Raw genomic sequence first — 22,973 nt, 5'->3', positions numbered from 1 at the left:
CAACCGAGAAGTAGATAATCCACGCTGAGCATATAGATTTATGTGCTGAAAAGTATTTACAGACCTTTATGCCCTGCTCTCGGAGTATCCAGCTCGAGAGCAACTAAAGAAATGAGATCCTGACAGACGTATTGACCCAGGGGTATATATATATATATACACACGCTTCTAACCATCCAACAAAAGAAACTAAACAAAGAAAGGAAAAATCGTCTTACTCGAGGGAAGTCCGTTCTTTCAGTCTTCCCCTTCCCAATTCAAAAAACCCCGTTACTGGTAGACTTGCCCCATTTCCGATCTGCATGCCCCCATTTACCGCATCTGTGGTCTTCACAGTCGGTACATTGCCCTAAAGGAGGTTGATGTCAGCACATATTAATCTTTGTGAGGGTCTAGAATATTTGAGTCCTGGTAGAAAAAAAGAGAGAGAGAGAAAGAAAAAAAAAAGGACATACCATTCCTTGGTTCTGAGCGTCATCACTAGCCATCCCCAGCGCGCTCTTCTGCATCACAAACATAGCCGCCTGCGCTGCATTCTGGCTGTACGTAAGATGGTCCAAGGTGACCACATCCCCATGCTGAGCACAGATGTCATCCTGGGCATTACAAAGCGACAGCACCCGCCCGCTCTGCACGCCCGAGACCGCGGTCCCGTTCAGCGGATCGCCGAAGAGCACGACCGAGGCGACGCGAGAGTCGACTGCTGTTGCCGTCGTGGTGGTCGTCGTAGTCGTGGTGTTAGTGTAGCCGGCGAGCGTGCCGTTGCTGAGGAGCGTCATGGCGTTGTGGACGACCTGGGCGCCCTGGCTGTAGCCGGACATGACGAGTTTGGTGTTGGGACAGGCTGCCGCCGTTTTGTTGGCGAGCGTGGCCATCACTGCCGAGCCGAATGGTGAACCGCCTGCCAGGAAGCCGGGGATGGAGGCCGGGTAAGGGATGCCTTGGAACGCGACCGATGTACTCCCGTTCACGTAGTTCCGGAGCGCGGTGAAGAAGGACGGGCCGGTGTAGAGGCCCACGTTTCCTGTGGAGGACGAGAAAAGATCGATAGTCAGTCTCTCTAAACCTTTTTGTGGTTCCTGGGGACTCTTCTCCTTCCCCTTGTTCTTCTTCTTTCTTCATTATGATAGTCCACCAGCTTGGAAGAAGCAAACATACCTGGCTCGCCAGTCCCTCTCGCAAATAACACCGCCATCCCAGGACATGTCGCATTCGCACTCACAGCACCCACCGTCTCGTTCGTCACTGCACTGCTGGCGTCATTATCCTCGGCGTCGTCATCCTCGGCATCGTCATCCTCGGCGTCTTGTACGTCCAGGCCCAGCAAGTCGACCAGGTCATTCTCGTTCGTGGCGTTGTGCAGGTCCTCCAGCACCGTTATAAAGCTCTGTAGCAACGAAGCCGCGTCGGTGAGGAGGTCCGAGATGTCGCCGCTGATGTTGGCAGCAGCTCCACCAAAGAGATCGTCCAAGCTTCTCTCGTCATGCTGGCTGGGTGGTATGATGACTTGTGGTGTGGCGAGGGTCACTTGTGATATTGAGACCAGGATCGACGTGGTCAGAAGTGCTGATGTGAAGGGCCGCATTGCGGCGCCTGAGCAGTGGAAGCAGCCGAGCTATCACTAGGTCGAGACTTGTAGTTCTTTTTGGTCAGTTCTCTCTGTTCTGAGTTCTCGTGAGAGTCTGCGCAATTATGTTGAAGCGTTCCAGCGAGGCACTGTGCAAGGACGGCCACAGTTCGTGACGGCGACCTCGGAAAGTATATTCAAAATCACTGCGGCGGTGCACTCACTCTCAAACAATGCATCTAGTGTGAGCAGCTCGACCCTCGTTGCTCGCCTTCCCATCCTATACACCCAACAATTAAGCCTTTGTGGCACCAAACAACAAGCGCACATGTCGCAAGCTTATCTGAAAAGGTCGAAGTGGAATTTCGCTGCTGTAGGTGTTAGAAGCTATGTGCTGCAGCTGCTTCAGCCTCGCTGGGGCGGCTACTCTGCACGTAGAGTGTTTCATCTTGGCACCCCCCCTAGCTCACCCACCATTGGGGTTGCAGATTCGCCGGACCGTCCCATGTCGATGTGATCATCCGATCGTCGCGAGACAAGTTGAAAGCCTGGCTTTCATAGCGCTACATGACCACGGTTTAGAATGACCAAGGGCGCAAAATCAGGAACCCTCCCAGTGCCCTTATGCGTACACCAGCGGAACGAGCGAGCATGGCCGAAATAGCCCAGAAATGTAGACTCACATCTTTCATCGAGAATGTCCCAAGCGTTTTCAAGAGTTATTATGCATGAAGGCAGTGAAGCAGGTGAAGAAGGCCAAAGTGAGGAACCAGTAGGGGACATGATCCAATTCCCTGATGCAGATAAGATATAGTAACGGTATGGTATCTCGCTAGTTGGGGGGTTGGGGGTCGTCGTGTAAACAAATGCAAGGTTGAACCCATCAAAAACTCGTCTCGCCTTTTCTGAAAGCATTCTTGACCTCCATGCGCGGCCACTCCACCAGGGTCTCGCCGCCGTACACCTCGGTGACGATCTTCCCGATTCTCTGGTCCACCTCCCCATAGTATCCCTCGCACGTCATCGTAATTATGCCCGCCAGACGAGGGCTCTCGTCAAAGTGCTTCTCAACGCGCTTGCGCAGGGCCTCGATGCCTTTGCGCACCTCGCGTGCGTCATAGTGTAGCAGCACCTTGTCGAACGTCGCTTTGTTGTTGGACGCCTGCATAGCGATCATAGCTGGTGGCCTGCCGTTCTTGAGCTGGTCTTCAATGTTCTCAATCTGGTCCAGCAGCTTGCCGAGCGGCCGGCGCATTACCGCGTCCAGGTAGCGCGAGATGTGCTCATCCTGCTCGGCCTGGGCCGCCAGCTTCCATCTCTCCAGGGTCTCGAGGCCATGGGTGTCGACTTCTTCAATGTAATGGTGCATATTCTCGATCAGCAAGATGTGGTAGTTCAAGGCCTCCTTATCCTCGGGATCTGCCCCAGCCCCGCTGGCTGTGTTGCCTATGGCTGGATTCTCTCGTGCGATCACCTTCAGTGAGTCGAACATGGACTTGAGAATGCGGTCGTATTCGCGGTCGATGGTGCGACGGACGTTTAGGTTGGGATCGATACCGACAAGCATGTTCTCTACAGCCATGCTGAAGGGCGGGAAAACACGCATGAAGGCGATGACGCCTTTGCGCTTGCTGATCTTGACCTTGGTCTCTTCGATAGCACGGATTTGGTCTTCGACAAATCGCTTAAACTTGCCGGTGAGGTTTCCGTGGACCTTCTGCAGAACCGTGTTCAGAAACTCCTGATTGGACTGCGCAATGTCTGCGAGCTTTCGCTCAATGCTGGCCATGACGCCAACACCTTGCCTATGAGACATGTCAGCCTTGCTCGTCGGCTCTGCGGGCCCTGACCACCATAGGGGGAGGAGGCAACTTACAGTGGGCTTTGCACCAATACCCAATCAACTAGATTACCTAGATCTTTCTCCAAGAATGGGAAGATCACCTCCATCGACCGCGTAACTCTGCGCGCCAGATCTCGATCGGGCTCCATGAGTCTATGCCTCCTAAGGTCATTGCCCCTACGATCCCGAGGACTGACGGCCATAACAGCATCGGGAAAGTCGATCTGCTCCAGCGTCGTGGCGTGAAAGAAGTCGACGATGAAATTCTGCTCCATCTCGACCAGTGGCAGCAGGTCTTCGAGCACGCCCGCGAAGACCTCGTAGGGCGAGCTTCGTGACAAGTCGATCGTGCTCTTGCTGGCATCACCTTTGCTTTCGCCCAGCGGGGACCGGATCCTGGCAAGTGTCTGGCTTCGCTTGACGGTGAGTTTCCTGGCAGCCGTGGCGATACCTTCTTCCTTCTTCTCTGACTCCGTAGTAAAGAGGAGGGCCTCTTCTCCCGTGGCCTTCCGTGCATTCCTCTTCCACGAATCCAGTGCATCCCGGAACTCCATCTTATAGGTCGGGTGACTGGCATCCTGATACTCCTGGATCAATCGGTTCCAGTTATCCAGGTCAACGTCCCGGGCGTACAGCATCAGCGCCTCGTACTTCCATAGCAGGTCCCGGCCAGCATCGTGATTGTGCGAGTCGATCTTTTTGTGCAATGCGCCCTTGAGTGCTCGTCTCACCTCCTCATAAGCCAATGCGAACTCCCTTGCCATGAACTCGACGAGTCTCTGCATGAATATTGCGCTTTCCTGCAGGTACATCTGCTTCTTTTCCTGAACGATTCGCATCTTCGCATAGTCGCCGTTGAAGTCGATCGCTTGGTCACTGCTTGCGTCGCCTGTCTTGATCGCATCGCTGCCACCCATGCTTGGGTCGATCTTATGCATAGCCTTATACAGTGTAACAAGAGCGGTCTCAACGTCTTCGACACCGTCCGCAGTGTCCAGAGGCGCCGTTGACAGAGCCTGCAGGTCGTTGGCAGTGATAGCACACGTCTCCAGTAAAGACTCAAGTTCTTTCTTGAGCAGCTTCTGGTTGGCGGCCTGGACCTGAAGACCTTGACCTTGGGCCTCGATATAAGCAATATCGTCTTGAAGCGTCTGTAAGGGGTATTAGTTTCAGTACCGAGAACCCAGAAACGTTGGGGAATGCACTTACGGAAAGCTCGACACCATACAGTGTCAAGAGATTATCCAGCTCTTCGCATTCCTCGATTGCGGTATCAATACCCTTTTTGATGCCGTCTACTCGCTCGTCTTCCTCTTGGAACCGAGCGAGCCATCCGCCTGCCTGTGCCTTGTTGAGCTCGCGGTCGAGATCGATCTTCATGTCATCAAAATTGAGGGACCGCATTTTATCACCAGGAACCCAAGAGAAAAAATCCAACCACTCCGTGAACTGTGCAGTCTTCTTGTCCAGGATCGACGGGTCAACGCCTAAGGTGGTAAGGTATCTCATGTCGTTGCCGACCACGATGGATCGTTTGCGTTCGTCCTGTAGCTCCTGCTCTGGTGTCTTCTTCGGCTCAGGCTGTGGTTCGGTCTTGAGGTCCTGTACACTCGACGAGAGACTTGTGTCTGGCCTGGAAACTTTTACCTCGGGCACTTCAGGCGTCATTGGCCTCGATTCTGGTTTCTTCTCGGGTTCGGGCCGAGGAGGCGCAGGCACGACTGCGGTGATGCCGTCAGGTCCATTGCTCTGCGTCTTAGCAGCCTTGAGCAACTTTTCACCCGCTCCCCCAGCGCGCGGCTTGAATACACTGGCAGCTGTCGCGGCTTTCCATAATGCCCCTGCCAGCTCATTCTTCGGCTTCCTCGCTCTGATCATTGGACCTAGGCCAGGGCGATGTTCCTCCTCGGGCGACAGTGGCGACTCAGTCGGGGTCTCAGACGTTGTTGAGGCAGAGGGAGGCACTGTCGGGCTGGGGACCGCTGGGCTGTCAACCTTGGCACCATTTGGATCGGGTTTGAGCGGGGCAGTGTCGAGTCTGGGTGGTGGCTCGACCGGCTTGGAAGTAATCTCGTCTATCGGGGGTGTGGCTTCGGAGAGCTGAGAACGCATCGACGGCTTTCTCGGCGACATACGCTCAATACTTCTCGGCGGCGGCGCGACGGGCGAGCTCGGTTCGACAGGATCTCGGGAGAGTTCTCGGGAGGGTTCTCGCGACTGTTCCCGCGACGGTCCCCGCGAGGCTTCCCGGCGTGAGGTTGTGCTGCTCAAGGGAGCAGGAACAAGGTTGTCGTCTGGTGGTAGCCCTGTAGGTCTCAAAGGATCCATAGGAGGGCGCTTTCGCTCTGGAGGCTTCCCTGTGCTCGGGCTGGGCGTGGGAACGAAAGCGGGTGCCAGGGCTGGCGGAACAGGCTCGGACGCATTGGTGTATGGTGAGGTGCCATTGGGCCTCCCTCGAGACCTCGGTCGAAAGCCCTCATCTCCGCTCTTGTTCGCTATAGATACCGAATCCTGACTACCATTGTTAACCGCCAACCGCTGTCGCAAGGCAGGATCCTGACTTCGGAAGTTCCGGGCTGAGTCGATGCTAGGGGCAAGACTCGCTGGCGAGGACCTGTTGTTTGGAACCAGAGGGCCCCGCGACGGCGTCCGAGCATACTCTGGAACGGCATAGCCATTGCCATCGAAGCTGGGTACGGCGTTGGGTGCCTGGTTGGAGGCTGGGTTGGGGACAGGTGGCCGCCCGGGAGATGGGGGTACAGGAGGTCTTGCCGGAGAGGCCGGAGGTCGGTTGGGTATGGGTGAGGGCAAGTTTGGTGTTTGCTGGGCAGATGGCGTCCGCCTCGCAGCTCCGCCAAGCACCTGGTCAAGCTCGCGCTGGTCGAAGTTGGTGAGAACTGGGACGCGGCCACCAGTATATTTTCCGTAAATCTTGATCAGGCTAGCGATAAAGAACTTCTTCTCTCTGTCCGTCTGGGCCTCCCAGTAGTATGCCTTGCCGAGAGTAACGACAAAGCCATTGTCTCCTGCCCACTGGCGGGCGTCAGGAGCGACATTGGGCCCGGTATAAGACTCGATGGCGGACAGATCGTCGAGATTCCAGGTTTTGCCTATCGAGAAGGTACCGTTTGTATTCTCCTTTGTCTTGTGCACCCGAACCCTGCCTGACTTCCTCACGGCAACGATGATGACACGGGGCTTCTCTGACTGGGGGTTCCTCGACTGCGGTGGCGGGGGGCTCGTGGGGTTGGTCGAGAACTCGAGAATTCTGAGGTGTGTAATATACGTTTCCTGGACTGTTTATCCAGGTCATCAGCACATGAGAGTCGATAACAGCAGTCGACAAGGAGACGCAGAGATAGGGAGCATACCGGAGCCATCTTCCTCTCTCTTGCTGAAACAGCTGTCGATGATACGTCGCTTCTCATCCTCGAACCGCTCGGCGCGGCTCATGCCCCCAGACATCGTTATCACATCTGCTGGTCATGCATTGAAATTGAAGCTCGATGAAAGATATTGCAAGCCAAAGAGAACCGGGTGACGGAGGGAAGGCGGGAGCCGTGGTCGAGGTAGGTCGAGGGTTCGTCGTCGAGACTTGGTGATGTCGCAGCTGAGTTGGGTTTGGGGGGTTACTTTCGTCTCGTTACAGATGCTCGAGCCGCGCACTGGCATGCTCCCAGCAGGTGGGAGCCCCAGTAAGGTTTAGCGTTGATGCCCTGTGAAGGCCGTTGTCGCACCCACTAACTGCATTAGCTTGTACTTCTTCGTTTCGCCTGAGAGATGAGATGCCGTTATCTTCACCAACAACTCGAAGCATGTGAAGACCAGCCTCGAATCCCCCATCATCTATTGACTCTCTTTTATTCTTATTACTATTTGATTTTGTATTACACAAAAAAGGAAAGAGGCGCCCCTCCTTTTTCAAGGGGGGACGGAGGAGGACGGGGACATACGCTCAGCACTCGAGTCTTTTGCTATACCTATGCAGCATTTCTTGTGACTCGAGCTTAATCTTGATTCATAGGGCTTGTAACTTGATGCCAGGACAAGGTGTCAAACAGAGACCCATTGTCTACCTGCGCCCCCAGGGTTTCACAACGTCATTTTTATTTACAGAAATCATAGACCTCTTTCCATATGCCGTATGGCAAAGATCACACATGAGATGCCAAGCTGGGAAGCTGGCATTGGGAGTTCATTCCGCAGTGATTAGCACCATTGCTCAGCAATTTGTTTTCAATAAGAATAGCGAGGTTGTCCCTTCAACACTGCATTTCATTCTTATGCTATGGCTCTCGACAATAATTCTTCTCAGGCTTTAGCTGAAATGATGATAAAGCTGCTCATGCAGGTCGAATACCCTATAAAACCAGCAGCTAATGCAGGCACCCTTGGAAACTAACCAGGACTGAAACTCCTCCAGGCATGTGTGAGAGTGCCCGCCAACAAAGTGTTAAAACATTAAAACCCCCAATTTCATCATATCCGAATTGGCGGGGCACTTAGTGAGATCAATTCTCATCGCTGTCTGCTGAGTATACCAGCCAGTTCAGTACAATCTATCTCAAGTCAGCGTCAAAACCACGTATGTCAAGTGCCAACCTCTCACCAATCATACCTTCCAACTGAGAACAGCTTGTGTGAGCTTCGGGCGCAAGGATGTATCGTAGTATCCATGTAAAGTCTGCCGGATCACTTCTTGCTCCCATACTCAATGGGCAGATCCATGCCCACCCTTCTCGCGGTCAACCGCACTCGCTCCTCCTCGTCCATGCCCATGCCAGGATTGTACCTCTCGAGAAGAGTCACGTAAGTCCTCTGCGCTCGGACGTATGCGAGGTACTGCTCTGCCTGCGCAACCGCGAGCTCGCCGAGGGCCGGCGACTTGTCTGGGTGGAAGTGCTCGCGCAGGCGCTGGTAGACTGGAGATTGTGCCCTGGAAAGGGTGGACCGCGGTGGTAGCTCACGCAGAAATGAGCGATAAAGTGATCGTAGTTTTGGAGGTGAGGACGACATGGTTGTGGAAATTGTCTAATATGTGGTTGGTTGAGGAAAGATGAGGAGCTGTGGACATCGACACTTCTTTCAAAGTGCCTTTGTAGGCAGACAAAAGCAGACAAAGTTTCGCCCCATATTTACATGCTATCGATTATCGCATTGACAGGGGGGGATGGTGGCCAGCAACAAGACGCCTGCCGCAAGCTACCAAACTGCCGGCCGGGAACGTCATGTTTGCCGCGACAGTGAAATTTCCCATCGGCAAACACTCACACAAGCCACACGCACCCCATCACATCACCACCACCCCATGATGACTACAACCACACCTCTTCAACACCTCCCCATCTCCTGACCCGACCACCTGGGACCGACAGAGCCGCACTGCGCATGCCAACATGTCCCCACGTGGCGTCGCCAACCTGCTGGCCATGCCGCCAGCCCTACGGCCGATACTGCTGCAGGCGGCCCTGACCCAACCCTCCTTGCTTCTTGCGCCGACGCTTTGCCTGTCGCAAACCAGATCATATGCGAAGAGGACGGTGCCCTCAAAAAAGAAGATCGCACCCAAATCCACCTCCAGATCAGCTAGTAAGGCTCCTTCGAGTTCAAAGAAGGCTGCCACTACCACACCACGCCCGAAGAAGAAACACCTCCCCTCGTCCCCTCCCCCCACCGAGGAAGTCGATCCAGAGGAAGGCCCCCCACCCGCACTCTCCTATCTTCCTACGCCCTCCCCCGTCTCGCCGCCCAGCGTGCTCCTCGCCGACGTACCTCCTCCAGCCGACATAACCCGCTCGGCGGCCCTCTTCCGCAACCCCAAATTCCTCTACTCCGCCCCGCGCTTCCTCCACCTTCCGATCAACACGCGTATACCAGAGGTCTGCATTCTCGGGCGATCTAACGTGGGAAAGTCTACCCTGATCAATGCGCTCTCTGGGTACGGCGGCAAAAAGGCCGGGGCGGCGCACGGAAACGCTGCCAACAGGAAGGGATTAGCCATCACCAGTGCCAAGGCAGGATGCACCAAGACGATGAACGCCTATGGGTTTGGCCCGCCCGCGAGCGTCAAGCCGCTCACGAGGGAAGAGCAGGAGCAGAAAAAGGAAGGGGGTAGGGCGAGGGCGGATCGGAGGAAAAAGGGCAGTGGGTCCATCAAGCCCGAGGGTATGCCTAAGCATAGTCTTGTGCTCATGGACATGCCCGGGTACGGGATGAACTCGAGAGCGGACTGGGGAGACGAGATCCTGAAATACCTTAACCGCAGGGAGATCCTGTCCGGTGCTGTGCTGCTGATCGATGCGGTCGCCGGTGTGAAAGAGGGAGACAGGATGGTGCTCGAGGTGTTGAGGGATGCGGGGCTCAAGACGACTGTCGTGCTAACCAAGGCCGATAAGCTGGTGACCGAGCCAGATCCAGAGCTGTGGCGGGAGAGTATGCAGCTGAGGCAGGCGTGTCTGCACATCTATGAAGAGATGAGACAGGTGGAGAAGAAGGGCGAGATGCACTGGTTTGAGAGTGATGGCTGGACCCCTGAGATCTTTGTCACCGGCGCTGGCGACCCAAAGATGGGCGGCATGGGCATCGACGGTGCGAGATTAGCGATATGTCGCCTTGCTGGGCTCGTTGCGGAGCCGGTGAGGAAGGTCGAGGTACAGCAGCCCGAGATTGTGCCGTTTGACCAGCTTGTGTTTGCCGCCCCGTCTCTGACGCCCAAGTATGAGATACAATCACAACCGGCTGAGGGGGAGAAGGTACACGTCGGCAGGGGGAGGGTAAAGTCTCGAAGGGTGGAGAAGACGGTTGACCCCATGAGGGCAATGGAGCTGGCTATATTGCGGCCGAGGAGAGGGAAGCAGCTTGGCCAGGCCTCTTTCTGATCTCCGATTCCGTGCATGACAGGACACAGAGAGAGAAGCAAGGGCCATACAGAGAAGGATATAGTGACTAGAGGTTGCACGCTCAGACCAGATATGCTGGTTTTGGCCATTCATCTCGACGAGACGGAATCATACATACCCCCGATGGTCTTGAGGATGCTGTTCCTTCACGACTATACCAGTGAAGTTCAGGCCACTGGAATGACTCTATGCTCCGTGTCAGTCTTGGCGGCGTTCCCGCTGTCGACCTCTGTCGACCCTCTCCCCCACGGGTATACCACCACCCTTTGCAAACCGATACCGAGGCCAGAACACATCTCTGAGGTTATCCCAGAAGCCCAAGTCATACAAGTTGTCCACCTCTGCCAGCGCCACTACCCTAGTCCACTCTCCCCGGCCGGGGATGTTGGTGCTGTCCGCCCTCGGCGGCCCGTTGTCCGTGTGGATCATGATCTGCTGCGACTCGACAGGCCATTTCGTCCACGCAGGCTCGAAGCGCAGGTCCTTCTCACGCGTGGGTGACATACACCGCCTGTAGGCATAGCCGTCGGCGATGTCGAGCTTCCAGTCGGACCACTTGAGAGACTCGTTGGTCGTTGTTCCCGCCCAGATCACTGATCATGGTTTGTTAGCAAGTGAAACTTCAAAAAAGAGAGGGAGGGAGAAGAGGGGGGAAATGAAGAAAAGAAAGGAAAAAGAGGGGCAGATTTATTGACTCACTGTAAATATTGTATGCCCACAATCCCCATACGAGCGGGGCCGTCAGCAGCATCAGCAACGTGACGGCGCCCATGCCCACATTACTCTGCAGGGCGTGTGACCATAGCAAGAAGTACGTGTCCCAGTTGTAGTTTGTCGCAGCGGGCGGCCACATGGAGAAATCCGGGTACCGCACCTTGATGGCGAGGTTCAGCAGGCTCAGCCCCAGGCACGTCCCGTAGGTGAGGAGCACGGCCGTGCTAAGCAGCAACAGGATGAACCAGTGCAGGTTGCCGGCGCCGACGCAGTTGTTGATAAAGATGCAGTGGTGGTCCGACTTGGCGATACAATGTTTGCAGATGCTGCAGTGCTTGGACCGTGCGGGCTTCAGCAGCTGACAGGTTCGGCAGTGTGCACCGGGGTGAAACATGGCGAAGTCGAAGGGATACTGGGCCATCTGGAAGGTGTGATTCTCAGGCGTGATGTATCCGGGGTCAGACGTGGCGGAGAGCCAGAGGAAGATGTAGGGACAGGCGATGAAGATCGTGACCGTGAGCCGTTGTGTGGCGCTGAGGAGCGGCCAGACAGTTGGGATGAACAAGGCCTCACCGCCAAAGAGGAGGACGATGTAGAAGATGAGAACAGTTGGGTGCCTATCATAGAGCATGTGGTTGCCAAACCGTCGCATGCATGAGCTCAGCCGGCCTCCTGTGACCTTTTGGTCCAGGGCTAGCACGGCACTGGGGAGGGTATCCCACATGAAGCGGTGGAGCCATGCTATGGGAGTGTTTCTGAGTGAAAAATATCAGTCATGTGTCCACTAAGTATGCTTTGCTGTTCTCCGAGGAAAGGAAAACAATCACAAGCCTCAAGGGAGGAGACAACTTTACCTGAGAGCTGGTAGTCTGCCGAAGAAGGCAACAAATGTCATGAAGGAGATGAATAGAATGAAAAGAACGATGGTAGTGAGGGTATCCATGCTTGCAACAGGATGAATGTCTCTCTTCTCACTAGTCTCATTGTCCGAAGCAAATGTACAAGGACATATGTGTGACCAGGCCGACAGAAGCAGTACTAGGAGGACAAGAGTGAGTACGAGAGTAGAAAACACCTGGTAGCACCAAGCACATTCGGGCTTGAAGAAGGGAGAGGAAGAAGGAATCCAAAGCCCAGCTCAGGTGCTGAAAGCTAAGACACAAGGCTGACGTGTTTCCTCCTCATCCCTGGCCAGTTTCATGAGAAGCTAAGTGAACAGAAAAAGAAATCATGACAACCTCAGCTCGGAGCCTGGTCAGCAAGTGAGCTCTTCTAGGATTCTTCCCATCCAGTGTGAGCCAACATAGATCATGCCCAACATAACCATGTGTTCTGTAATGGATCTCGTATCTTGTGAAACTTGGAGTCAGTCACTGCATTTTAGCCACCGAAGCTGCTGTACCACCTCCCCCCCTGGAGCAGGGCCTGCAGGGGCACAGAAGATTTGCAGGGATGTCCTGACAACCCCCGATAATTACATGACCACGGCTAAGTGTGGGGGCCCTTTTGGAAATTCGCATGAGAGCGCGACCACAACCTGAGATGGGTCTAAACACCATCACGCGTCGCCATCACGCAGGTACAGTTTTGCCTGTGACTCTGCTCTGTCCGCCCCAAGGTCTCGATGCATTTCTCACAGTATTTATTAATTCAGAGCATGGAAGCCATGCGATGTTCTGATTTCTATTCTCTGATCGAGGGTATCGGAGTCATGAATTGATCTTTTTATCGATATATTCACTCAACACTCACAAAGAGCAGGCGCCGCCTCCCACCAGAATTCCCCACCTGCCGTCTTCACACTTATGTGTACGTACAAGTCAAGGCCGAACACCACCAACCACCCACTTCTCATCCTGTATCCAGTCTTCATCGATTCATCTCGGCTCTACTTCATCTCAGTCTCTATCTTCCTGCCACTCAAACAGGGTTAGGGTTGGCGAGCTTCACACAACAGTCAAGATGCCCGTTGTATACGACGGGACGAACGGCGTTGGCCAAGGCGATCTGTTCAAGGACCTCAAGTTGTGGTTATCGCACCGTATCCCCATGCGAGAAAAATGGGTGAACCTAGTCCAGGTCAGACATATGATTTCTTCCTCCGTAACCCTGATACTCCATACTCACGACTTTGATAGAACAATGGCGGCCACGTCGTGCCTTTGGAGAAGAATGCCGGCATGTTGATTGCTGATCACGTCAGGAGGGCCGGTGTAGGACCTCCTCCTGGGTCATACTCCTACAGGTGGATCGAGTTCTCGGTCAAGAATGGGGCCCTGGAGAACAAGGATGACTATCTCATCGGGCGACCAGAGGGGAGCTCAAGAAACGTCGGCGCTGCAGAGCAAACCAAATCAGGTCGTACGCCGTTTACTCGCGAGGATGATCTGATCTTGACAAAATGGGTACTGGTGAAGGAAAGTCTTGGTATCAATCATACCAGTGGTAACTCCATTTACAAGGACCTCGAAAAGAAAGTAAGTGTCCCTACCTGCTCAGATCGGCACGCGGCCTCCCATCAAGTTCTCTGACATCAGTCTAGTATCCGCATCATACATGGCAGTCCTGGCGAGAGCGTTGGCTCAGAATCTTGCGCTACAGGCCTCGTCTCCATATTCCCGATGAAGAGCTCCGCGAACTCCAAGCCGCCGAAGCCCGTGCCGCCGGGACTGCTGCTGTTGCTCAGGCTACTTCTTCCCCCCTAAGGCAACAGCAACAAGTCGCGAGGGACATGGGCGGAACATCTGAAGAGCGTCCAAGGATCGGCAGAAAGTTCTTTACTCAAGAGGAAGACCAGATGCTGATCGACCACATTCGAGAGCACAAAGCTGCAAAGCTCGGCGGTAACAAGATCTATCAAGAATTTGCAGAAAAGGTATGTTATGGCGCCGCGTCCTTGTTTACAAAATACTGATTGACGCGTAGCATCCCTCTCATTCGTGGCATTCCTGGCGTGATCGATGGGTCAGACATTTGAGTCTGCGGCAGACCCTGGATGACGAGCGTCCAGGAGCTCGAAATACTGTGGCACCACCAGGCGCCAGTGGTCATGGGGACCAACAACTGCGGTCAATGGCAAGTGATTCATTGAAACTCGCCGCCCTAGCCTTGGCCACCAATAACGAAGCCCAGCTCCACGGTACAGCAGATGCAACAAGTCTAGTTGCGAGGCCTTCGGTGCCCCCGCACCCGCCGAATCCCAAATCCGATGACGAGCGACTCAAAAGGCAGAGGCAGGCCAGAGAAGCGGCCAACGCCGCCACACGGCTGCAAGGCCTCGGGGAAAGAGATCAAGCCCAACTTGAGGCAGCCTTTGTGCCTCTGCAGTCCCTCATGCGGGGCTACTTGTTGCGAATGAAGCAGGCCGATAGATTAGCGGAGGTCATGGCAGCGGCAAATGAAGACGGCCTGGCCGACATCACTAAAGAAGGCCGTCAGGATGCGGGCCTTGCTTCAGGGGGCATGACGCATCCAAAGGACCCAGCAAGGTTACAATTCCACAGTGATCTCAGGGACTACCTCGAAATCAACGGATCTACGGTCAACATGGAACCACTCATCATGGGATGGAGGATTGATCTCTGGGATCTTTTCAGGGTCGCAACTCAACAAGAATGCCAGCCTGAGGACCGGGATTGGCAGCAAGTTGCCGATGACCTGGGGTTTGATGCTGAGACCAATCCCTCCATAGCATCAAAGATACGGGACTGCTGGGAAGACAACTTGGCGGACTTTGAGGAGGCCATTCGAGCCTTTGAGTACCAAGATGATGGAATCGAGGAGGGGGAGGAAGAGGGCGAGGAGGAGGAGCCGCCTGAGGAGGAAAGCCTACCTGACGAAGCAGCAGAAGTCCTGTTGACGCCGAATGCCATGACAGCACCTTATCAGCCTCTTGCTGAGCTGTCGTCTCCAGCCTATCGGTCATCCCCACCTTTAGTGGGATTGAAACGGTCTCGACAGCCCTCTGAACTCCTGACGTCTGATCTCGCCTATCCATCAAGCCCCTCCCAGAAGCGCCGTCGTCTAGACAAGAATACTGTTATACCACCAACGCCTGAAGAGAAACTCATGACCTCGCGGGGACAGCTTCGTCGCAGGACGCCACAGGACGGATCATCCCCATTCAAATCTCAAGCCTTTACTGAGGATGAGATCGTCGAGGTAAGCTCGGCCGAGGACTCAGACGGTCTGCTCGATGAAGAAATACAAGCCGGCGAAGAGGCGGACCAATTGCCAACCAACAATATATCGAGGAGGGGAGTTGACAACCCGGTGACTCGAGGCTCTCCCGTTGGCACTGGCCACGAGCAAAGCGATCATGACCCAATCCAGGAGGATGAAGCCAGCCCTGCACGGTTCGCTCCCCGGAGGTGGATCGGTAGCACCGGGAAGCAGAATGGAAACATTGTTTCGCCGACGGGTCAGAACCGGGTTATGAGAGCAGACAACAACACGCCTAACTTGAATTCCAAGTACACGGCTAATCTGGTGGTCCCTGACACTGTTACTTCTCGAGCTCCTGTCAATGGTCACGCAAAGAAGAGGACACTACCGCCACAGTATCAACGACATACCATATCAGATCAGAACAATACTGTTCAGCCGGTGCCACAAACCAATTTCTCCGCATTAGGGCGACCTTCAGGCTTCCCTCCCACACGCACTGCAGATAAGACGATGCCACCGAGCGGGCTCTCTGGTGGCTATACACCAGGAATTGCAAGGCAGGCGCAGCCAACATTCTCAGCGTCGGCACCATCTCAAATATCCAGCGGGCATAAAGCCACCGGCATTCCAGAAAAGTCCAATTTTGAATTACACGCCTTGAACGCCCAGTTCTACCACTTCCAGGCCCTGGGGTATTCAGAGGACCATATTGTACGGGCTCAAAATGCCTCTACATGCCAGCGAGGTCCCATGATCGTCGCTCTGGACAGCCTAGCTCACGGCCGCGGGATCCCAGAGAACGAGCCTGGCGTATGGAGCCAACGCGACATTGACGACCTGGATATGATCAGAGCATACGAGCGACGGCAGGAGAAGGGCCAAGAACGTGCAGGAAGGGGCGACAACGGCAGGGAGAAGGTCAGCGTCTGGCAAGCACAACACAGGTTGGAGTCGAAACACGGCAAGAAGATGATCGAGTACCGAAATCAGTTCCTTGATATTATGAACAGAACAGGTTAGCAGCGAATGGACTGAACATGACGGTCGATGTCTACGACGATGGTGCGGGATTAATGCATGCATGTTCAGGATGATGGCATTCTCGCTCCGACCTCAGCCTGAGCTGATTCTCGCATATGCTCAAGTACTCTACTCAAATAATTATACAACTTCTCGGCTTCGTTCATGGAATCACAGAAAATAGACTTGGAATCCGAGAGAGAGAGAGAGAGAGAGAGAGAGAAAACAAATAAAAAACAATAAGAATAAGAATATCGTAGCTATTAATAGCTATATGTGACGAGTAAAGTTATTCTCTTTTCGCCCATTCTTTCACACGTCAACATTCCACTGCTTTATTTCGACGTCTCCTGGCCCCCATCCCTCGCCAACTCATAACCATAATGCCAGCCGCGTCCCCTTATATCCTCTCTCACCTTGTAGTTCTCCTCGGCGATCCTCAACACATCCAGATCCACCTCGACATAACTCACCCCGTCCTCATCCAGCCCCAGCTCCCTGCTCTCACCCTCGCCCAGGACCGACTTCAGCCTCCCCTGGATGGGCATGGCGACCTGGCTGCACCCGCCCTTGTTGCAAAAGACGACAGCACAGGTATTCTCAAACGCCCTGCTCACAACGCAGCTGTCGAGAAAGACCTTCTCCGAGTCCGGGTTGAGCGCAAGCCCGACCTCGTCCAGGTCCGTGACGAGCCAGAACGACGGGATGAGCACCAGCTCGGCGCCGTCTGCGATCAGGGCGCGGAACGCCTCGGGGAATGCCAGGTCCCAGCACACCAGCATGCCCGCGCGCACGGGCGTCCCGTCCGCATGGGTCAGCGGCGTGTCGAAGGCGCTGTGCGGCTCGTGTCGGCCGGGTGAGAGGTGCGGCCGCTCCGGGTGCCAGAGGTTCTTCTTCTGGTACGAGGCCGAGACCGCGCCCGTGCCCGCCGCGATGAAGTGCGCCATGTTGCGCAGCTCGCGGTCGCCGCCCAGCAGCTCGCGCGCCCGCTCGCTGGCCGGGTCCGGCGTGTGCTCTGTCGCCGGGTGGGCCTCGCAGATGGTGCCCGGCACGAGCGAGATGTTGAGCTCGCGCGCGAGGGCTTGGTACCGCGCCAGGTAGGCCTCTGAGTCGGCGCAGGCGGTGATGAAGTCGGGGTGCTCTGGAACCCACGAGGTGAGGTGGTACTCGGGCAGGATGGCGAGGTGGCAGCCTGCTGCGGCTGCTTTTCGGATCTCTGCCTCGGCTTTTGCAAAGTTGGCTGCTGGGTCGACAGGCTGGGAAAGGGAGGGCGGGGGTTGGTTAGCCGTGTGTATGGAAAGTGAAACCTTACTGTGAGTACTGCAAGTGAATTGGAACAAGCTGGATGGATGAGGAAAATCCAAAGGGTAAAACGTGTTGTTTGGTCGCACATTCTCTGTGCATAGACATTGTGTCAAGTCACACTACCTTATATCCTTCCTGCTCGAGCAATACGCTTCCCTCAGAATGACAAGATGTCCAACCCGCTCTCATGAGCCACGAAGGTCTTCTTTTACGAAGATAAAAACAAAAAGGCGCTCAACTCACTTTAGGCTGCATTTGAATCAATGCAAACTTGTATATGGGCGCCATCTTTTAGAAAGGAAGGAAGGAAAACAAGGTATGAATAAATTCCTCTTATTTTCCCAAGTCTTGCATGAGTTCATTCAAAAATAAAAGGGGAATGTTTTGAAGTCAAGCGGCAGATGAATGTACTATGATACGAAGCACGTGTGAAGGTCGACGGTGGAAGAGACCGATAAGCGGAGCCGGACGGTGGAATGGTGTGGACCGGGTCACTTTCTGTAGGTAAGGCTGTTGGTGAGGGCACTAGTGGTGTCTATCTCTATCTTGTCTATCACGCTCCGGGACGTAGCACCAAAAAGGATGTCATCAACATTGGAGGCAATATAGCAGTTTTCACGAGGAACAATGCCGTCATGATAAATGGCACGTAGATTGGTGGACGTGAGTCAAATTCACAAGAGTCAATTGAGGTCAGTCAGAACCGCATCTGTACAGCTGTGAATAGCAAACGCTTCTTTTTGACTTCTTTTTTCTTTCTTTTCTATCTCTTTGTATCGCTAATGATAGTGTGATCTAAGTCATCCAACATGTCTGTATTGATCATGGCGGAGAGAGCGAGAGAGTGTTCAAAGAACCGTGCCGAAACTAAGACGAGGTTAGCAAGCTTTAGTGAACCGCCAAGATGTGATGTTGTCTGTGACTTACCCAAAAGTCCGCTTGATGCTGTGCACGTAGTAGTTCTGCCAGTTCTCCTTGGTAACCTCCTCCTGACCTACGGGTACGCCCGTCCAGTTGACCCGCATGACGGTCACGCTGTCGACATCGTTCTGGTCAAACTCGATCTCCAACGTGCTGTGGTGTCCGGCTGGCCATTGTTGCAGTCTCCAGCTCTGCACAATCTTCTTGTTCTCTGCCAGCTCTAGGTACTCGCCCGTCACGTTTCCACCAAAGATCTCAAACTTGCCCCCCTCCTGAGCGCCTTCAAACACCTTTGGCGGGGCCCGTGTGAAGGCCGCGATCCGCTGCGGGTCGGTGAAAGTCTTGTACAGCTCCTCTGCAGTTGTCCGGAACTCTTCCGAGTCCGTGACTGTTGTAGTGTTGACGACGGCGCCGCTGTCAGACTTCTTGCTAGTAGTTGTGGAGGATGTAGGGACAGATGACTTCTGTGGGTGAATCTTGGGCGTCGAGAAGCCACTGGAGGGGTTGGAGCCAGGCGCGTGCTGGATGTCCTTGCCGTGCTCTGCTATCAGGGCTGGGGCCAGCTTCAGGAATTCCTTCCGCAGCTGGGGGACGAGCTTGGCGCGAACGAGGTCCTTGACCGGCTGCTTCTCTTTCGACTCGGAGTAGATGTCGATTTCAAACTGTCAAGGGCCAATCCCTTAGCATACAAGCCTTTCACAGAAATCTCAGGCACCATGTTCGTAATGGGTAAAAGGGGTGCATACCACGAACTCGTCCTCTTCTGTATCGTGTGCCACTTCTGGTACAGTAATCGTTCCCGAGACATCCTCGGCATCGGCGGTAGAGCCCGAATACTCTAGCACCAGCTTGACGTCAAAGATGGTGATCACCTTGCCTTTGCGCTGCGAGACGTCGACATCACCATCTGAGCTAACGATCTTGCTAATCCTTGCCTTGGTCTCGCCGTCCTCAGCTGCAATCTTGGTCAAGTTGTCCTCGAACCATTCTCTCGCCCAAGCAGAGACGTCCTTGTTCACCCAGTGCCAGTTGTTGGGGTTGTGGAGGACCATCTTGTCAGGGCGAATTGGGCGTTTAGCAGATCTGGCGAGGTAGGTTGGCCGCGAGATTGAATTGGAACGTGGGGCTGCTCGAGTTCGGGTTCTATCCTCGCCACAAAAGGTCAGTCAACGCTGCTGCACCGAGAGAGACATGCATTGTGAGAACTCAAGAGCAAGAAAAAAGAAGTATCAATTCGATCAGAGACTGTGTAACAAGAAGCTTGGTCATCAAAGGAGAGAGTACAAAAAACCCTATGACTGGTGCCAGCTGTATATTTCATCACATCGAGGACACTTCAAGTGGCTGCGAGGAACAACAAAGAAGAATTGAGACGTACCGTTGTTCGTATTTGGTTGACTGAATTAGAGAGAGTGGTGTTCAATTGTCTCGTGGTGGTTGTGGTTGTGGTCGAGGTGGGAGGAGCCAACTTTCTGCTTTGAGGGTGCAGCAGAGCTGAGGGAATCCAAGCGATTCCATACCGTTCTGCGAGGCTGCAAAAATATAGCAGAAGAAGCTGGCCCCTTGCCCCACCTCCCTCGGGTCACTTCAGTCAGTAAGCCTAAGCAGTCCCTCCATTGCGGCTTATGCCTTGACGGCTTCAGCCTCATTCAGTGCAAAACCACATGTCTGATCAAGTGTTCTTGCTGGACTGGAAACCCAACAATCACGCCAAGCTGTCCTGCCCGGTGTTTGATTTTTGTTTTGTGGTCGGGTTGGATGTTGAGAAAGAGCAGAAATTTGCTCGCACAGAAATTTAAGCGACGCTGCTTAGTGGACCCGCCTACCCCTGCCCGGTTGTGGAGAGCCGCTATACAGTTGTATCTAGTTGCTTCCTCATACAGCGAGCAGAAGACATATCCAGAACCTCAGCCACTGGAAATACATCTCGTCTGTCAGCATCCGCTCAGGCTTCTTTTCCCTCCTTTGAGCATAGCAGTTCTTATCGCAGAAGTAGTTGACTGGTTGAGAAACCAAGATAGAAGAAAAGTATATCAACCTATTCGTAGACAGACAAGTTGCTCTCCTAAACTGCTTTTCCTTATGGCCATCCGTTAAATCACATCCCAGCCCTATAAATTATGAAAAATGGAATGAACGCCGTCGCTGATGAGAATAGTAACGTAATTTTTGGGAGAAAAAAAGCAATTAGGCCCCGTTCATGAACATGCCATACATGCATACATGTGTTGGACCAATCACATAAGCTACCGCCAACGGTGCGGTTATGATTTTATATCAGCGCGCCTGGTCAACTGGGGCTGCTGCAGACTGCTGCGTCTCCGCCTGTGGTGTCTCTCCATCATGTGCGGTGGAGTGGCTCGTGCCTGGGCGACTTAGCGCGCTACCTGGCCGGCTGGCACTGAACGATTTGCGCAGCTTCCGGGCCCCTTTGGACGACAACATGCTCTTGACCCGCCGGAGTCTGGCCCACCTCTCCTTGTCCTTTTCCGCCTCGACCTTCTCGTCTTCTTGGTCCTCTGGCCCGTCGCCTACAATTGCCGATCCTTCCAGTCCAGGCGTCGAGGCGTAAGGGGAACCCTGCCCCCCACTCTCGCCCATCACGGACCTCCTATGCGTCTGTGGAGGTTTCTCTCTTCCCGCCCCGGAAGCCCGCTTGCTCGGTGTTTCCCGATCTCTGAGGTAAGCCTCGTTCTTGAGCACCTGTAATAGCACCTGCCAGCCGGCCTTGTCCCCTTCATCGGCTGCCAATCTCATCCGCCTCTGGGAGCCTGCATCTGGCGAGATGCGCTGCGCCTCGGCGCTCTTCCACGGGCAAAAAAACCTGTGCTCCCTGGTGGGGTCTAGATGATCCATTGGCGCGGGCACCAACACCTCGTTGGTCTCTGGGTCGATCTCCTTGCTCTTGAACATCCACAGCCCCAGCCGGCGGAGACACGTATGACACGACGCGGTGTTGGGCACCGGACCGATGCGTGGGTTGTCCAGACCCTGCCAGCCGAGCACAGCGAGCGCAAGGGCGACACGGTTTGGGGACGATGGCGAGGGACTTGTAGGCGGAGGCGGTGGGGCGCTGAAGAAATCAGGCGGGAGCTGTGACAGGATAGCATTGATGCTGAGCCCCTCGGGAAGCCGTAGGTTGAACTCGTAGGGAAGGAAGGCATTTCGGGCACAGAGCTCGTCGTAGCGTTTCCGCAGGTCTTGTATGGCGTTCTGTCGGTTCGACAGGGGCAGGCGTAGGAGGGAGTCGTCGCAGCCGCGCTTCCGCCAGAGACAGTCCTCCTGGTGGGAGGTGACAATGAGCTCCACGTACTTTTGCACCAGCGCGTCCTCGATCTCCGAGGGCACGAGAACCATGACCTCTTTCCCGTCGGCCGACTTTTTGTTGAGCCGCACCACGAGCTCCTTGTTGCAGAGTGTGCACCGAACGCGCTCCTTGCCATTACATATCCACCCGCGCTTGGCCCACTGCACCTCGTTGACGAGATCTGGCTTGGGTGTCCAGTCCGTCAGCTCCTGGAAGCTGACCAGACGCTTGAGAAGTTCGTCGCGGTCGCCTGGGCAGTACCTGGGCTTGAAAAACTCCTTCTTCTTCTCATCCTTGCCGCTCCACTTCCTCAGCACGATGTTGGATATGGTCGTCTGGCTGCCATCTGTCCTGGTGGTGGTGGTGGTGGTGGTGGGCGAACCGGGATTGGATGCGCCGAAGCTGTTCGTGGAGGGCGTCGAGTCTGGCAGGCCGAGTCGTCGACGCTTTATGAGGAGGTCGGCGTCGGTCGAGGTGGTCGATCGTGGCACTGACGAGACCGTGTGCCGTAGCGCCATCGGGTCTGCACCGGGTGTTCGGCTGGGTGAGGAGGTTGAGCTGAAGGTTCCCGTCGAATATCGGTTGGGAAGAGGCGTCGATGGTACTGCTGCAAAGTCAACGTCGCGCGCGGTGGAATCAGAGGTTGCCGAAGATGATGTTGCTGGCCTGCTGCCAAAGCCGTTCAGCAGAGCGTTGAGTTTGCGCTTCTTCATGAAATCCATGTTTGCCGGCTCTGTTGGGCGGTCCCCTGGGCAACTAACACTGCAATGCGCTGCGTTGTATCGAGGGGGGCGGGTTTGTGGTTGGGAATCGAAATGCTGGGGTGGGCCTGGATTGTGGTGGGTGCCACTCAGCGGCTGCTGCTACTGTAGTGTGTTCCCTTGTGTTGCTGCTGTCATATTTAGGCGCTGCGCTAGCCTTTGATGAATGCAACGACAAAGCAGCATACAAATAAAACTGCCGAATGTCGAGATCTGTTCTGGATGACAAGGTATCTAGACGGCCACCCAATCGTTTGGGTAAAGACGCAAGTCTGAAGTTCTCAGCTTAAGTTAGGCCTTTCGCAGTGTTAGGACGACTAATTGGCTATTAGTTTGGTGGAGGGATCATAGCTCCTGCTGCCAATGTTACTAGCTCCAGCCACAGCACATCTTTAGTGTGACATTCCCAAGCCTCATACAGTACTGAAGACAATTATCGTATGAAGCGCCACTGCGTCTTCGACCCTCC

General features: G+C 54.6%; 9 protein-coding genes across 9 annotated transcripts; 2 read left to right on the top strand and 7 right to left on the bottom strand.

Moving 5' to 3' along the window:
* Positions 1–488: 488 nt before the first annotated feature.
* On the bottom strand, positions 489–1,204 carry M406DRAFT_29033 (family 5 carbohydrate esterase; the record flags this gene model as incomplete). The annotated part of the gene is made up of 2 exons (XM_040918896.1): positions 489–1,024; positions 1,159–1,204. Coding segments are annotated over 2 exons (582 nt in total), but the record flags the coding sequence as incomplete, so codon positions are not given.
* A 1,133-nt stretch (positions 1,205–2,337) lies between these two features.
* On the bottom strand, positions 2,338–6,875 carry M406DRAFT_99819 (uncharacterized protein; the record flags this gene model as incomplete). The annotated part of the gene is made up of 8 exons (XM_040926475.1): positions 2,338–3,372; positions 3,444–4,561; positions 4,620–5,580; positions 5,629–6,024; positions 6,070–6,119; positions 6,171–6,632; positions 6,670–6,706; positions 6,745–6,875. 8 exons carry the CDS (start codon positions 6,873–6,875, stop codon positions 2,451–2,453), a joined length of 4,077 nt encoding a protein of 1,358 aa, XP_040772474.1. The 3' UTR covers positions 2,338–2,450.
* Positions 6,876–8,102: 1,227 nt separating this feature from the next.
* M406DRAFT_342279 (uncharacterized protein) lies at positions 8,103–8,426 on the bottom strand (the record flags this gene model as incomplete). Its single annotated transcript, XM_040921755.1, has 1 exon — positions 8,103–8,426. The coding sequence occupies one exon, from the start codon at positions 8,424–8,426 to the stop codon at positions 8,103–8,105; it is 324 nt and encodes a 107-aa protein (XP_040772473.1).
* Positions 8,427–8,806: 380 nt separating this feature from the next.
* Positions 8,807–10,187, top strand: M406DRAFT_64718 (uncharacterized protein; the record flags this gene model as incomplete). Its single annotated transcript, XM_040924891.1, has 2 exons — positions 8,807–10,125; positions 10,160–10,187. 2 exons carry the CDS (start codon positions 8,807–8,809, stop codon positions 10,185–10,187), a joined length of 1,347 nt encoding a protein of 448 aa, XP_040772472.1.
* A 194-nt stretch (positions 10,188–10,381) lies between these two features.
* M406DRAFT_281517 (zf-DHHC-domain-containing protein) lies at positions 10,382–11,966 on the bottom strand (the record flags this gene model as incomplete). Its single annotated transcript, XM_040918444.1, has 3 exons — positions 10,382–10,902; positions 11,009–11,778; positions 11,878–11,966. The coding sequence occupies 3 exons, from the start codon at positions 11,964–11,966 to the stop codon at positions 10,508–10,510; spliced, it is 1,254 nt and encodes a 417-aa protein (XP_040772471.1). The 3' UTR covers positions 10,382–10,507.
* A 2,852-nt stretch (positions 11,967–14,818) lies between these two features.
* On the top strand, positions 14,819–16,472 carry M406DRAFT_357756 (uncharacterized protein). The gene has a single exon (XM_040923763.1). It carries the CDS (start codon positions 14,894–14,896, stop codon positions 16,208–16,210), a length of 1,317 nt encoding a protein of 438 aa, XP_040772470.1. The 5' UTR covers positions 14,819–14,893; the 3' UTR covers positions 16,211–16,472.
* Positions 16,473–16,545: 73 nt separating this feature from the next.
* M406DRAFT_295115 (carbon-nitrogen hydrolase) lies at positions 16,546–17,951 on the bottom strand (the record flags this gene model as incomplete). Its single annotated transcript, XM_040919170.1, has 2 exons — positions 17,759–17,951; positions 16,546–17,466 (listed from the first exon to the last, which is right to left on the bottom strand). The coding sequence occupies exons 1-2, from the start codon at positions 17,801–17,803 to the stop codon at positions 16,546–16,548; spliced, it is 966 nt and encodes a 321-aa protein (XP_040772469.1). The 5' UTR covers positions 17,804–17,951.
* A 412-nt stretch (positions 17,952–18,363) lies between these two features.
* M406DRAFT_342274 (uncharacterized protein) lies at positions 18,364–19,488 on the bottom strand (the record flags this gene model as incomplete). Its single annotated transcript, XM_040921754.1, has 3 exons — positions 18,364–18,382; positions 18,443–19,098; positions 19,183–19,488. The coding sequence occupies 3 exons, from the start codon at positions 19,486–19,488 to the stop codon at positions 18,364–18,366; spliced, it is 981 nt and encodes a 326-aa protein (XP_040772468.1).
* A 1,225-nt stretch (positions 19,489–20,713) lies between these two features.
* Positions 20,714–22,261, bottom strand: M406DRAFT_265264 (zf-C3HC-domain-containing protein; the record flags this gene model as incomplete). Its single annotated transcript, XM_040917719.1, has 1 exon — positions 20,714–22,261. The coding sequence occupies one exon, from the start codon at positions 22,259–22,261 to the stop codon at positions 20,714–20,716; it is 1,548 nt and encodes a 515-aa protein (XP_040772467.1).
* Between the last annotated feature and the right edge of the window lie 712 nt (positions 22,262–22,973).

Source organism: Cryphonectria parasitica (assembly GCF_011745365.1).
Source record: "Cryphonectria parasitica EP155 unplaced genomic scaffold M406scaffold_8, whole genome shotgun sequence".
Taxonomy (NCBI): domain Eukaryota; kingdom Fungi; phylum Ascomycota; class Sordariomycetes; order Diaporthales; family Cryphonectriaceae; genus Cryphonectria; species Cryphonectria parasitica.
The sequence above is the reverse complement of the archived record's forward strand: the minus strand, read 5'-3'. Positions and strand labels throughout refer to the sequence as shown.

Excerpts from the sequence above, each read along its gene's own strand:
- M406DRAFT_357756 (XM_040923763.1), top strand. The coding sequence starts at position 14,894 with ATGACAGCACCTTATCAGCCTCTTGCTGAGCTGTCGTCTCCAGCCTAT.